At 41.0% G+C, this 11,388-nt stretch overlaps 1 protein-coding gene across 2 annotated transcripts in view; it reads left to right on the forward strand.

Annotated features, from left to right (window-relative positions):
- The window catches only part of RESF1 (retroelement silencing factor 1), a 47,860-nt gene extending 37,082 nt beyond the window's left edge, over positions 1-10,778 (forward strand). Inside the window, exons 5-7 of one of the 2 annotated variants that reach the window (XR_006219870.1) lie at positions 417-577; positions 8,935-9,045; positions 10,693-10,778. Coding sequence is in view for 1 of the 2 variants with exons in the window: in XM_042992072.1 (XP_042848006.1) it covers positions 417-433 (17 nt within the window). In the remaining variant the exon portion in view is untranslated. Of the gene's footprint in view, positions 1-416; positions 1,098-8,934; positions 9,046-10,692 lie in introns of those variants that run through there. The other variant, XM_042992072.1, reaches the window with a different exon arrangement.
- The last annotated feature ends 610 nt before the right edge of the window (positions 10,779-11,388 follow it).

Consider the following 11,388-nt stretch of genomic DNA (forward strand, 5'->3'; position numbering starts at 1 on the left):
GTAGTTCTTTTAAATGACTTTTGAGTTACTTATACTGAAATACCCCACGGCCTTTATATGAGCAGATTCTTGGATGTGATTAAAGTGAAGCAGAGATAAAGTACTGGTTCATTTACCTTTATAGCATCTACAAACTGACTAGTCTAAACAGGCAACAAAAACAACAATAAATAACTATCAGAACAGAATTCCCTATCTGGTTTGATAAACCTATTAAGCAAGTATGAGAGTGACTGACGAGCCATTGCATCTGGTTATCAACTTTGGACTTTGATGGATAGGTATCCTGATGTATGAATTAACATTGATTCATGGACAGGGGCTAATGGGTTGACTTGCTGGTCAGAAACAGTATATCCAGTACTGTGGGTGTCAGTCAACCTCTTTCACCAGCCACCCTGGTGTTTGCTTACTAGGCCTATCTATAAAGTGAGATGGCAGCAGGGAAGTAGGCTCTGCGTGGACCTCCCCTCACTTCTGCCTCTGCTGGGTACCCGTGTGCTGTGAGTCAAAGCCATGCTGAGTTCCAGACAGAGCACGCCATTCTCCAAGGAACTGATGAGCTACTTGGAGGCAGGTGAGTACATTGGACACTTTGCATCATGGAAGGAGCAGCAGTTTGTTCTCCTGGGCATAGAAACATATTTCAGAAATGAATTAATCTTTTCCTGCCCCAAGCGCTCCACCAGCACTAAACAGAAGACCATACTCATTGCCATTTATGTTCCATACAAATCACTTCAGACCAAGGAACTTGTTTATATGGAAGGACATAATAGAATGGAATTACACTCAGGATACACCAACATTATCACAAGCTCCAACAACCCAAAAGCATCTGGCTTGACAAAATGGTAGATTGGCCTGCTAAAAATCCAGTTACTACATTAGCGGAAAGAAAATTACCTTACAGGATTGAGATGCTGTTTTACAGGATGAATAATTGACTTAAATCAGTAGACAGCAACTATACCTTTCCCTCGTAGCTAAATATATGAGCCCAGGAACCAAGGGGTGGAGGTCAGGGATGGTCCTATTCAGTCTTTTCCTTGTCTTTTAAAAATTGAGATGTGGGGCACCTGGGTGCCTCAGTTTGTTAAGTATCCAACTTCTGCTCAGGTCATGATCTCACTTTCGAGCCCTGCATTGGGCTCTCTGCTGTCAGCATGGAGCCTGCTTCAGATCCTCTGTTCCCTTCTGTCTCTGTCTCTCACCTACTTGTGCTCTCTCTCTCAAACATAAATAAATATTTAAATGTAAGTAAATAAAAATTGAGGTGTAATGCACATTTACATAGTGTACAATTAATTAATTATATTTTTGAGAGAGAGAGAGAGAGAACAAGCAGGGGAAAGGGTCAGAGGGAGAGAGAGAGAGAATCCCAAGCAGGCTTCATGCCCAGTGCAGAGTCCAACATGGGACTCGATCCCACAAGAGTCACTCAACTGACATTCAACTGACTGAGGCACCCAGGTACGACACCATGAAGTGATTTTCTTTAAAATATATTCACAAAGTTGTGCAACCATCACCACTATCTGATTCCAGAACATTGTCATTATCCTTAAAAGAAAGCCTGTACCCTTAGTGGTGTCCCTCCATTTCCCTTCCTCCGAGCCCTAGGTAATCACTCATCTACTTTCTGCCTCTGGGTTTGCCTATCCTGCATATTTCTTATGAATGAAATGATATATAATATGTGGCCTTTGTAGCTAGCTCCTTTCATTTGGTATGATGTTTTAAAGGTTCATTCATGTAGAATGTATCAGTACTTTATTCCTTTTTATGGCTAAATGATATTCCATTGTATGGCCTTTCACTTTTATCTGTTTTTTGTTTTTTTTTTTAAGTAAGCTCTATGCTCACGGGGCTTAAACTCACAACTCTGAGATCAAAAGTTGCATTCTCCACCAACTAAGCAATTATTTTTCTGAACTATAGCTCATTGATCTCTTGCATTAGTGGATTTTAAAAGGAGAATTCTTTAAAGGAAAAGTGGAAATTGAGGCTATTTGCTTTAATTCTTTGTTCCAGGATAATCTTGCCCAGGAAAATAAAGACTACATAACTTCACTATTTGCTTTAGGATGTGCTTGCCAGTCAGTGTATCTGGGAAGATCATCTGTAGGAACATTTGCTATTAAGATAACAGCTTGCTCACCTGGAAAAAAGCTTGCTTCTCTGACAACAGTTTACTTATCGAAAATTACTTTAAATCCTCACTTTGCTGTCATAAACTTTGCCAGTTCCAACCAGGTCTCTGTCTAGAAGGATCTTCTTTAAACCACTAAAGTCTAGACCTTCAAAGCCTTAATCCTTAACCCTTCCTTAATCCACCCTCCTCCCCTCCTTCCCAGTCACAATTGAGTCAAGGTGGCACTGTCCTCTCCTGCAGTAAATTTAATAAACTCAACTCTCAACTTTGAGTAGTTTTCTCTGGTGGTCTTATGCAAAGTTGACAAAATTTGACAAAAATGACAATGACTGGGCATTTTTTACAATTTGTAGGTAAACAAAATTCTCTTGTCAAACAGACTCTATGATCTAATCTTAGTTTCATATCTTACTTTCATTTTTTTCTTAGTTCACTTACCTATTTTTTTTTAAGTTTATTTATTTATAATCTCTACACTCAACATGGGGCTTGAACTCACAACCCCGAGATCAGGAGTCTCATACTCTACCAAGCCAGCTAGGTACCCCTAACTGCTCACTTATTTAAACCAGATTAAAATGACAATACTTGTTTTGAGCCAACCAAAATAATAAAGATCTGTGGACGTTGTTAAAATCAGATTTTTATTTTCCCACATAATTATTAGTAGGCTGTCAATACAGCGTAAATATTTTTAATCAATATTAAGACTTGTATCTTCTAAGTACAGAAGCTACACAGTTACCTCTGATTTTGCATCTACAGTATATCTAGTTCCTTTAGCTTAATGTGGTAATTTATGGGAAATAAAATGTGGTTGTGTTTGTTACACTTTGAATCTTCAGAGTGGTGTTTTAAAATATTTTTTTAATGTTTATTTTTGAGAGAGAGAGTATGTGAGTGGGGGAAGGGAAGAGAGAGAGACAGACAGACAGACAGACAGAATCCAAAGCAGGCTTCAGTTTCCAAGCTGTCAGCACGGAGCCCAATGTGGGGCTCGAACTCACAAACTAGAGATCATGATCTGAGCCAAAGTCAGACGTTTAACCAACTGAGCCACCCAGGCACCCCAATATTGATTTATTTTTGAGGGAGAAAGAATAAGTGAACAGGGGAGGGGCAGAGAAAGAGGGGGACAGAGGATCCAAAGTGGGCTCCACGCTGACATCAGATAGGTTGATGTGGGGCTCAAACTAACAAACCTCGAGATCATGACCTGAGCCAAAGTTGGGTGCTTAACCAACGGAGCCACTCAGGTGCCACAGAGTGATATCTTTAGATAAAATATTAGAGTAAAAATATTATCAGCCCTCTGCATAAGGTCTTCATTGACTTGGCATTGCTCCGAAGGTAATTTCAATGTTCTTCATCCAAGTGAAAGGCACTGCATTGGCTCTTGCTGTAGTGTCAATTTTCAGGTCTCAACACTCCCCATCTCTCTCACTGTTTCCCAACACCCAAGGTTCCCTCCTTTCTTTGAACACCCCCAATTCCTCTGACATTCAAGGCCATCACATTTGCAGTTCTATTTCCTGGAACATTCCCCTTGTCTTCAACATTTCTTTCTGCTCCTCTAGGTCTCATCTTTTAGATGTCAACTTAAATAGCACTTCCTGGGATGCATCCCAAGGCATCCCAGTCTAGATGGGATAGTCTTAGTCATAGTCTTCTTTGCACTCCACCTTTTCCTTCCTAGCGCAAACCTCAGCTGTAAGGATATAACCATTTGCATGCTTATTCCATGTTGTGTCTCCCACTGGGCTCTAAGTTCTCTGAGACACTTTGTTTACTGTACAGCACAGTGCCTTTCTCCTAGGAGTCCCTCCATAGATGCTTGTGGAACAGATGAATCAATTTTTATTTCTATGTTTTTTAGAGAGAGAGCGCAAGCAAGAGAGGGGCAGAAAGAAGAGAGGGAGAGAGAATCTTAAGCAGGCTCCACACTGGGCATGGGAGAGAAACAATAAACTCTCAGAGCTTGATCTCATGACCATGAGATCATGACCCGAGCTGAAATCAAGAGTTGAATGCTTGGGTGCCTGGGTGGCTCAGTTGGTTGAGCATCCGACTTCAGCTCAGGTCATGATCTCATGGTTTGTGGGTTCAAGCCCCGCATCGGGTTCTCTGCTGTCAGCGAGGAGCCCACTTCAGATCCTCTATCCCCCCCTACCCCCTCTGCCCCTCCCCCACTGGTGTCTTCTCTCTCAAAAATAAATACAATATTAAAAAAAAAAAAAGAGTTGAATGCTCAACTAACTGTGCCACCCAGGCGCCCTGATGAATCAATTTTTAAAACTCACTTTTCTACATAATTATTCTTTCAATATAGGAAAGTATGCTAAGTAAAATAATTTTTTTTTTTTGCTAAGTTTTTTTTTTTTTGCTAAATTTTAGGCAAATTACAGTTACAACTTAGCTATGACTATATTAGGTAGAATGACTTGAAGGAGTTCCACTTTTGTGGACCTTACATACAAGATCAAAGTCTGGAAGTCCCGCTGGGTGAGAAGATTGAGTGGCTTCCTGTTTTCTTGGGTTATCACTTTTGGTGACTTGCTCCCCTAACCAATGTCCTCTAGTTCCTGGCTGCCTGCTCATGGTAAGAGTCCAGTACTTCACCAGTTAGAACCTTCATGAAGTAAGGGAGGCTTATCAGTTTGAGCATGCTGGTGCCAAGACTCCCAGAAGTAGGAATAAAACAACCAAGATTTAAGTTTCTGCAGCATCTGGAGATATAAGTTCTCTTCCTTCAGTTTCTTCAACTATTAAAAAAAAAAAACAAAACCAAAACGACAGATTTAACTCCATAAGTTTTAAAGTTTTTTTTTTTTATTCCCTGATTCTAAAGAGAGTAAGTCTATAGAGGCAAATTGGGAAAATTCAAAAGAAATTTAAAATGACCTCAAATCCCACTATCTATAGGTGACAATGATCAATTCTTGGGTTATTTCAAATAGCTTGTGTGTAGGGCTACTTCCAGAGCTCTAAGATGCAGTTTTGGGCTCAGTGAACATCCTTATAAGTTTACTTCACTCCAGTCTCAGTGGCTTTTTTGTAGCTCCTTGAATGTTAGAAATACTCTACCCCAGGGCCTTTGTACTTACTGTTCTTTCTGCCTGGAAAAATATCTCCTCAGATAGCTACATGGTACATTCCCCGACCCTCTTTGTATAGGCACTCAGATGTCACTGTGATAGTTAAAATTTATGTCAGTTTGATTAGATCATGGGATGCTCAGATATCTGATTAAACTATTTTTGGGTATGTCTGTGAGGGTGTTTCCAGGAGAGATTAGCATTTGAATTGGAGAACTGAGTAAAGTGGTTTGCCCTTCTCAGTGTAGGTGAGTATTATCTAATCTGTGAAGGGCCTTATTAAAACAAAAAGTAGAAGGAAAGTTGAATTAGCTTTCTGCCTGACTTCATGAGCCGGGACATTGATCTCCTGCCTCTGCTGCTCCTTAGTTCTCAGGTCTTCAGACTTGGACTGGAATCTACCATCATGTGTTGGCTGTCAGGCTATAGAGCTGTACGATTAGCTTTTGTGCATCTCCAGATTGTACACATCAGATCTTGGGACTTCTCGGCCTCCACAATCATATGAGCTAATTAATACCGTATAATAAATCTCTCTCTCATTCTCTCTCTCTTCCTATCCATCCATCCATCCATCCATCCATCCATCCATCCATCCTGCTTCTGTTTCTCTGGAAAACCCTGACTATTACAGTCACTTTTCAGAGACACTTTCCTAGGCCACACTATCCAAAGTACACCCTCATCCTTGGGGCTCATTCATTTTTCCTCCTAGTGTCTATCACAGTGTTTTGTTATATGATATGTTTATTAGCTTATTGTTTCTCTCCCTGCTAGAATTTAAATCTCTGCAAACAGGGCTTTGCCTTGTTTCTTGGTGCCTATTTTTATTTCTTTAACAAAAACTTATATACCATTTTCTATATGCTAGGAAATGAGTGCTTTAAAATGCACTACCATGAGTGCTTTAAAAATATGAACTCATTTTGTCCTCATAATAATGTTCTGGGGTAGGTACTTCTCACTATTCTCCTTTTATAGATGGAGAAATGGAAGCACAGATTAGTAAAGTACATAGTCCAAGGTCACACGACTAGTAAGTGGCAGAACTGAGATTTGAACTGATTAAGTCTGATTCTAGAGTCTGTACTTTTGACCATGATTGTATGCTATGTAGAACAGTGCCAGGCATTATAGTAGGTATTCAATAAATGCTAGTTGGATGAAAAATGCTTTCCTATGATTTTTCTTTGCACAGGTTCAGGCTAGTATTTTGTTTCAAGGCAAAAACTGCATCTCTGAATTCTGTATTTCAGGGCCGACATTGTCTCTCTCAGATAGTCACAACCTGACTATCAGCTAGTTGGAAGGTCAGGATGAAATCACTGCTCTCTGATTCTAAATCCTAGTGTATTCTTTGACTCCTACTAAATCTGGGATCACAGACCATTGGTGGGGGCATCATTCTAGCATATGAATCAGATCAAAAGATTTGGAAAAAAAAGTTTAAGTTTTCTCTTCTGAAGGTAAATAAATATAAAATGAAAACAAGCAGGAGTGAATGTTGGCACACAATGCAAACCAACACAAAAATTTAAAGTAAAACTGGAACATATAAAACAACATTTTGCCTGGGGTGCTCCCCGTTAGCAATGCTCCTGCCAGTCAAGAGAAGCACATTTACTGTCCTAGAAGTAAGACCCTAAGGAGAAGGTACTTCACTGGGAATTCTGGAAGGTGGAGGACCCACAGGGGACAGCCAGGGAGAAAACAAGAAAGAATAAATAACCTGAGCCACAAAACCAAGAGTTTGAGCTGTTACAGTTCACAGTGTGAGTCTTACCTTGTTCTGCTTCCCCAGTGGCGGCAATGGAGAGGACATTGTAAACACTCAACCAAACGGTTGCCCCATTTTGGATGATTTCACACTTACAGAAAATGAAAAATATGTGGCTTTTACATTCCCTGTCCTTTCCCTATTCCCTTCTTTCAGTTTTCTACCAAATCACTGGGAATCTTTTATTAGTGAGCTGTACTCACTTTATAGCTTGATTTTGTTTACCCTGGGGCCAAGGACAATTCCATTTGTTTAAAGAGGCAGAAGATAAGAAAATGTAAGTGACTCCTTGTCCTTGAGCCTGGCATGAAGTCTAGACAGTGGAGCAAATTTCAGGGTTAAGGGCCTTCAGGAGGGTGGCATTAATAAATACTCAAATTACTAAATGCTAAAGCCAACAACATTTTAAAATTTTAGTTAGGTAACTACCTGCTCTCTCTGTCTTGCAAATGTTTTAGACGGGTGTTAAGGAAGAGCCCTACTGGCTCAAACCAAGACTCTTCTTGAGTTAATTGCATGAAGTTGAAGAAAATTGAAAGATACTGTCGCGCAGTGTGATTTCTTTTTTTTCCCCTCATATTTATACCCATATTTTGTGAAACATTCCACTGCGCAGTAAGATTCCCACAGAAAACTTGTCTTATAATCCTTAGTTACAGATGAGGACTCTTGAGATAACGAGGGGGTGTGTAATTTGTCCTGAAAACACATGGATGGCAAATGGCAGCAACAGAACATGAACACGGGCATCAAGATGAACACTGTCCTACACTGCTGCTTTGTATTTTCGAGTCATGAGTAAAGATAGATGCCTCCTAACTTGATTAGCTTTTTACTCTTTACTTCTTTTTTTTACTCTTCTCTTTTTTACTCTTCTACTCTTTTTTACTCTTCTTCTTTTTACTCTTCTACTTCTTCTTCTTCTTCTTTTTTTTAACGTTTATATTTGAGAAAGAAACAGAACGCAAGTGGCAGATGGGCAGGGAGAGGAAGACAGAATCCAAAGCGGGCTCCAGGCTCCCAGCTGTCAGCACAGAGCAGGACATGGGGCTGGAACTCATGAACTACGAGATCATGAACCTGAGCTAAAGTTGGATGCCCCATTCTTCAGCAATTTTATACTGAGGAAGGATTCAAAAGAGAGGCAAGAATGTTCTAATTCCATAAGCTGCATTTTTATGTCTCCTGGAAAAAAGTTCCTTTTCATCCGAATATGGCTTTTGATTTCTTTTCCCCGTGTTTGTGAGTCAGTTTACTCTTGATGTTAAAAAATATTTTATTCATATAATTTTACAAAAGAAAATAAAAGAGCAACTATATTGCCAGAAACATTTCTGAAAAGTCTTATAAACTGATTTTAAAACAAAACAAAATCCTTTAATTTTATTATGGGTTTTCAGAATATATTTCAGCAAGGATTGCATTCATGAGCCAACCAAGAAGTAATTTGGAGCTGTGATAAAAATGATAAAAATACCTGTGCTCAAAAACTGCTTGGGAATTGAAAGGTAATCTCAGAGGACTAGGCTTTCATATGCTAAATAGAACAGGAGGAACAACGCAAATGTTCTTCATTTAGTGAATAGACAAAGCAAAACAAACAACTTGTGGTAAATTTGTACTATGGAATGTTATTCATCAGTAAAAAGTAATGAAGTGCTTATATAACCTGAAAGAACCTTGAAAAGATTATGCTAAATGAAAGAAGCCAGTCACAAAGTACTCCATAAAGTGTGGAGGGATTGGGGCAGGGGAGGGGGGCGTCATAGGTAAAGACTATGTTGTTTCTATTTGAGGTGATGAAAATGTTCTAAAATTGATTGTGATGATGGGAGCATAATTGAATACACTAAAACCATTGAATTGCACACTTTACTTTTTAATTTAATTTAATTTTTTTTTTAAAGTAGGCTCCACATCTGACGTGGGTTGTGAACTCACGACCCTGAGATTACAAATCCCATGCTCTACTACTGACTGAACCGGCCCGGCACCCCTGAATTGCACACTTTAAAAGGGTAAATTGGATGATATGTGAATTATACTTCAATAAAGCTGTTTAAAATGTTATTCACAGTTTATTTATCTGTTGTGCTTAATCCTCTTTATCTGTTAGGTTCATCCTTCCACCCACCACTGCTCTGGCAACCACAAGTGTGTTCTCTGTGTTTAAGAGTATATTTTTTTGTTTGTCTCTTTTTTGTCTTTGTTCATTTGCTTCTTAAATTCCACATATGAATGAAATCATACAGCCTTTGTCTTTCTCTGAATTGTAATGCCCCCGATTTCAAATCCAAGAGACCACCAAGGAGCCGATACTGATGCAAACGCACTAGGGTTTATTTGCAAGCTTGAGCTTGGGCCCAAGTATACCCGACACAGCAGAGCAGGGACTTGGACCCCTACGTTAAAAGGCGTAGCAGTTTTATAGGGGCCGGTGGCCAATGAGATTGTAACACACACAGAAAGTTGCATAGTCATGTTAGTCCACACACAGGTGGCCAATTGAATTACAATTTACCCTATAGTAACTGTTTGAACTAGCCTATCACTCTGGTCAGAATTGGCGCGCAAGTTTGGCGGGCAAAAGGCGGGGTTTACATTCTTTGGTGGTTAGTGGTTCCGTATTCCTATATGAGCCGGTCTCCAGTAAGGGTGTGCTCAGTGGCTTAACTAGGGTGGGGGAGTGTCTTGAGCAACAAGTAGGTCATGTGGGGGTTATATATGAGATGGTGGGTGTAGCACAAAATGGAGTTAGTCTTGCTCTGCTTGTCCAGGGGTAGGGGATTTTTGTTAAATTCCTTGGGTCCCACATGAATTATTTCATTTAGCTCTATACCCTCTAGGTCTATCTGTGAGGGCCACTGGTAGGCAACAGGCTTGAACAAAGGAGAGGTGAGCAAGGCAAAGGGCCCATGGTGACCACCAAGCTGAATACAAACAGGCTTATTAAGTGACCCACCTTGAAATGGCCACAGGCCCTAAATGACCAATGGACTGCTTACAACCAGTCACAGTTCCTAAGATTACCAAAAAAGGGAAGATTCCATATGTCCCCATACTCCCTTACTCAGCTCTTTAACTATGGACCCTCGCCACTGCCTTGTGGCAGACAATCTCTCCTTTGCTGTCCTGCCCGCTACTTTCTTGCAGTGTATTCAATAAACTTGTGTCTCTTTCATTCTGTCTTGGATGAATTCTTTCACTACCTGTGCTGCCAGCCCCCACCCAATCAGAGCGCCCCACATTTGGTGGCCCGTATTGGGACCCTTTGTTAGCCTGGGACTGTCCCCAGATTCTCCAGGAATATCTTGGGACTTTCCCTCAGTGAACCGACTCTAGTACTCTTTGGGGAACTGACAAACTCCAGTGAGGTTACCCCTCAGTAAGGATCCGAAGATCCAGGGGGAACCCACCAGACCATTCTTTCCTAGAAGGGTGAGGGATTTCCCTCTTTGCCCTTCAGAGGGATTCTTCCCTCCCTCTCCTTTCTTTCTTTGGCATTTCCACAGTGTAACCCTAGTATTCCTCAGACTTCTGAAGTTCTGGCCGGGTCATCTCCCTCATGTGGTCCAAAGTCTGAGGCAACAGGTCAGACTGCCCAGGCGTGTGAGGGCAAAGGACTGCTTTCCCCTCCTCTGACACTCCATCTGTAAATTGTCTAGGGTGAGTCTGCACACTCTACGGACCCAGTTGGGACACTTTCATGACACTGGCTGACTCTCAACTGCTGTGTTTCTTTCACCACGCCCCCCACATTTCCTTCCTTCCTGGAGATCCAACTGCCATCTTGATCTATAGGCAAAACACATTCTGACGTGTCTGAATGGTAAGTCCTCCCCATCCTTTCTCCAACCCAATTTGGCCACCTGGTGTTCAGCTTTCTGTGTTGCAGGGGATGCCCCAGCAAGGATTAAAATTGCCCTTTGCTCTGACCCTCTCCTTGGGACACCCTAGTAGAGTCAGTTGTCCTGTATAAGGTCTGGTCCTTTTTCAGATCAGTGGGATGCCCTGACTGAAATCGTGACCACAAGTTGGAGCTCTGTTCCCTTTGGTGGGCCACCCCTTTGGAAACCAGCAGCCAGACTTTCCCACTATGAGCACACCCCCTCTATTTCAGATTCTGTATGTGTATTCTTTGGACCTGCCCTTGGGCTGTATTCTTAAAAATGGGAACACATTTGACCCCCAAGTTTTAAGGAAAAATGTCTCATCTTTTAATATAATGTTTCCTGGCCTCAATACAAACTCCCAGATCAAGAGGTGTGGACATTCATGGAAACCTTTCTTATAATTTACTTTCCAGCTTGACCTCTTTTGCTGGAACTCCTCTAGATGGTCAGAGTTCCCACATATTCAGA

This window comes from Panthera tigris, chromosome B4 (genome assembly GCF_018350195.1).
Source record: "Panthera tigris isolate Pti1 chromosome B4, P.tigris_Pti1_mat1.1, whole genome shotgun sequence".
NCBI lineage: Eukaryota > Metazoa > Chordata > Mammalia > Carnivora > Felidae > Panthera > Panthera tigris.